The 3,699-nt window shown below is 49.5% G+C and overlaps 1 protein-coding gene across 1 annotated transcript; it reads left to right on the forward strand.

The window, feature by feature from the left end:
• The first annotated feature begins 1,664 nt into the window (after positions 1-1,664).
• On the forward strand, positions 1,665-2,932 carry LOC125523282. Its single transcript, XM_048688334.1, has 3 exons — positions 1,665-2,015; positions 2,237-2,316; positions 2,394-2,932. Exons 1-3 carry the CDS (start codon positions 1,920-1,922, stop codon positions 2,641-2,643), a joined length of 426 nt encoding a protein of 141 aa, XP_048544291.1. The 5' UTR covers positions 1,665-1,919; the 3' UTR covers positions 2,644-2,932.
• Positions 2,933-3,699: the final 767 nt, after the last annotated feature.

Genomic DNA, 3,699 nt, shown 5'->3' on the forward strand with positions numbered 1-3,699 from the left:
ACGCTGCTCGGCTCGCCGACCCTGTAGGTCGCCACCGACGCGGTGCCTAGCAAGACTACCGCCGCCGCCACGGCAAGGAGAGTGATCTTCATGGCAGCCATTGGTTGCGGTTGGAGTTGGACGGAGGAATGCAAAGCACAGGAGATGGAAGGTTGATGCTTTGCCCGGGATGGGGTTGTTGTTGTGTTTGTGCTGCCGTGTCGGACATGGCCCATATATACACATAGGAGGCCGTAGAGTGGCATTTGTATATTGAAGATTTGAAGGATGGGGCGTTGACCTGTTGACTGGGCAGTCGGGGTAGGTGTCAGCTCATCCGAGTTCAAACCTTGACTTTGACGTGCAGTGCTTGTGAAGTTTCTTCTATAAAAAAACCAACAAGAGTTAGTCTGGGGTTGGTCTCTTTTTTTATTATTAAAGATATGGTGTTGACTGGTCATGTGCGTTTGAACAAGCCAGTACTACTCGTGCTCGGTCATACGCGGCCCGGGCTGGGTTGGTGGTAGCCGCTAGTGGCTAGCGGATCGACGCAGATTCTCTACCTGGGTCTTTTTGATCTCGAAACAGGCTCGCGCCACCAAAGTACATGGTCAAATGATATAAAGTGAAAAGATAACTCTCTAACACAGTAGATCTTGGGACATCGGGTGCATGACTATACCGGAAAAAAACATGGGGAAGAGAACACGGGCACCACGCCTAGCACACCTAGTCTCCATGAAAAAAATCTCAAGAGAGAGAACGGCGCCGAGCGTAGCCGCTGTCGAGTCCGTAGCGGACATGGGTCTTCGCCAGCCTTGACACGGAAAGGAGAACCAAAACAACGTCTTCAAGAAGATAGTGGCGCCCGCTGGGTATTGTCGTCGTCGGCACCAAAGCACGAAGCTTTCGCTTGACAGCTCATCTATGCCATCACGATGATGCCAAGCCATTCGTAGCGAGTTCCAACTCCTATATCCGGATCTGGACAAGGCCTATGCCAATGACATGAAACGCGCCCGAGCCACCAGCCGCTACACCCCTCGCCGCCTACACAACCAAAAGAGTAAAGCCACCACCGCCACCATGATGCCTGCCGGAGAGCCAATCATGGGGACCACCATCCGGGGCCACCACCCCGGCATCCCTGCCCAAGACATCGCCACCCCACCACTTGATGACGCGCCAACCACAACAGGAGGTGTAGAAGGCCTTCCTTGCACTCCTAGCCCGGCATCAGTCTCTGGATCTGGGTCCACAACTTCGCTGTAGGAGGCGTCAACACCTGCATCCCTAGCTAGTCCCGACGGATCGTGGGGACACGATCCTGAGACTATTGATGTCCACTGTGTAGGCGAGAGCTAGCACGACGCCTAATCCGTGGCCATTGGTGTCGATCTGTAGATGGGGAATTTATGAAATTATTGTCTCAGTACCGTTTTTGCCAAGTTAGCTAGTCCAGTCAGCACCACTAAAATTGACTCTAGAACCACCTTGGGGGCTAATTGATCCAGGTTTGCACATTTTATGGGGTGATTAATATATTTTGTAGGCAGGGGGTGATTAATCTGGAATGGGAGTTCGGGGGGAAATTGATCTGACGGGAGGTGGTGGTGGTGGGGGGCGGAGGGGCGGGTATACTTTCCTTTTTTAGAACACAGTGAGTTGTGGCCTGTTGGGCTGCCACTTCTTAGTTCCCGTGGACTGAGGCTAAGGCCAAAAATTACACTTGCCGATAGAAACAGGCCGGGCGATCGATCTCCTGGTCGCCTTGCCTCAAAAAAAAAAAAATCTCCTGGTCGCCGGTTCGTCGCCGCCGCCGGCTGTTCCTCACACTCTTGCGGATCCTCGCGCCGACGCTACGTCAGCGACCAGTCCCTGCTAGCCCCCCACCCGAGCCTGCTTCGCCGCCCCTCGTCTCCAGTCCAGCTCCGCCGGTGATGGCGACCGAGCAGCCGTCGGAGAAGAAGAAGCCGCCGCCGGAGAAGAAGGCCCCGCTCCCCAAGGTGGTCACGCTCAACAAGGCGCTCAAGCTGGTGAGCTCCGCCGTTCCACCGCGCCTCGGTTCCTCCTCCTGCTTACCCTTCCCTGCCTGTTCATGTTTTCCTCCTATCTAAAAGGGGTTAGATTCAATCCTCTGTGCTTAGGTTAGGTTATATAGGTGCATGTAGAACTGCACTGCTGTTTTTCTGATCTGGGTAATTATCATGTCTTCCAATCAAGGGTCATACTCACCCATTTAGTATTTCACTCTCAGGCCCAGACATGGGTGGACGGAATGAGTGCGCTGGAGCCGGAGGAACTGAACGATAAAGATTTCGAGGGTCGGCCGTCAGGGTATAATTCGTTTATGCCTTCTTGTTAGCACTCATTCCTGGATAATCTGTGTTAATAAGCTGAAAATTTTGGTGTAGGCTTGGTCTTGGTGCGAGAGTGGCGCCAAATGCGAAGCGGGCAGCTCCCACTGATCCAGTGGAGAGGAGGTTGCTCGGAAAGGTGAATGCGCAGAAGAGGAAGTCTGCGGAGGAGGATAAAATAAATACCCAGGGGGTGGGGGCGAGCGACGATGATAGCGGTGAGCCTCAAGGTAGAACCAGTGCTTGTAGCAAGAAGAGGGAATTGCCTTCTGTTACATCAATGCCGCTAGGGAAGAAGGCCAAGTGACAGTTTTCTGTATGCATGAAATACATGGCTTGATGTTCCAGTCACAATTTTGCAAGTGCATAAGATTCTATTAGCATGTACTGCTTAGTGCTTTCACTCTACAATGTGTATTTGCTAAATTTAAGGGCATACCGGGGCTTACACCCTGTCATGTACTGCTTACACCGTGCAGATTTCACACCCTTTTTCTGTTAGATCACCGTCATATAAGCAAAGTGTGCTTACTTGATGGCAAAAACTCGTTTTTTCTGTGATCGCATATAAGCAAAGTGTGCTTGCTTGATGGCAATTCAGCAAACGAAGAGTTTGTTGATGGCAAATAAGCAACTTCCTCTATTTTTTAATGTTTATTGGTACTCCTTCTGAAGTTCACAATAGCCGGATTTGCTCTAGGGTTGTCCTTCTGAAGTTCACTAGAGCCGGATTTGCCATTTGATCCCCTGAAATTTCTACTCCACCTATTCCAACTTCCTGTCGGAGTTGCAACTTTATATCTCTCAGAATTTTATTTTCATTGACTAAATTGGTTTAGATGTTATCTTATTGTTTTATCGATGAAAAAACAGATGTTACCTTATTGTATAGCGAAAAAATGAATCCTTATTTCTCAAGAATATATGTTTGAAGGTGCATCCAATACATCAAGTTAGTTTTTTATTCTTATGACTGTTTTGGTTTTAATGGAATTGTATGCAATATATGTGAAATGACGCGAAGTGTTCATTCTTCTTGTATGAGAGAGAGAGGGAGAGAGAGAGAGAGAGAGAGAGAGAGAGACTGATTTTCTGTTTGTCCTGTCTTATTTCCTAAGGCCATGTTCGGTTAATCCCCTTGCCACAGGGATTGAAAGAGATTGGGGACGTTTGAGAAGGATTTTGACTTGCAAGGGATTTAATCCCCTTCGATCCCTTTCAAACCTCTTCAAACCCTGCCAAACCGAACAAGGCCTAAATGGTGAATCCATGTGGAAATGAAGGATCATCCTCCCGCTCTCTTGTTTCGATCGGTTGGATAAGCCAAGGCTGCTGCATTGCCCAAAACTAACCCATGTAAGCA

The sequence above is a fragment of the Triticum urartu genome, chromosome 7 (genome assembly GCF_003073215.2).
Source record: "Triticum urartu cultivar G1812 chromosome 7, Tu2.1, whole genome shotgun sequence".
Lineage (NCBI taxonomy): Eukaryota > Viridiplantae > Streptophyta > Magnoliopsida > Poales > Poaceae > Triticum > Triticum urartu.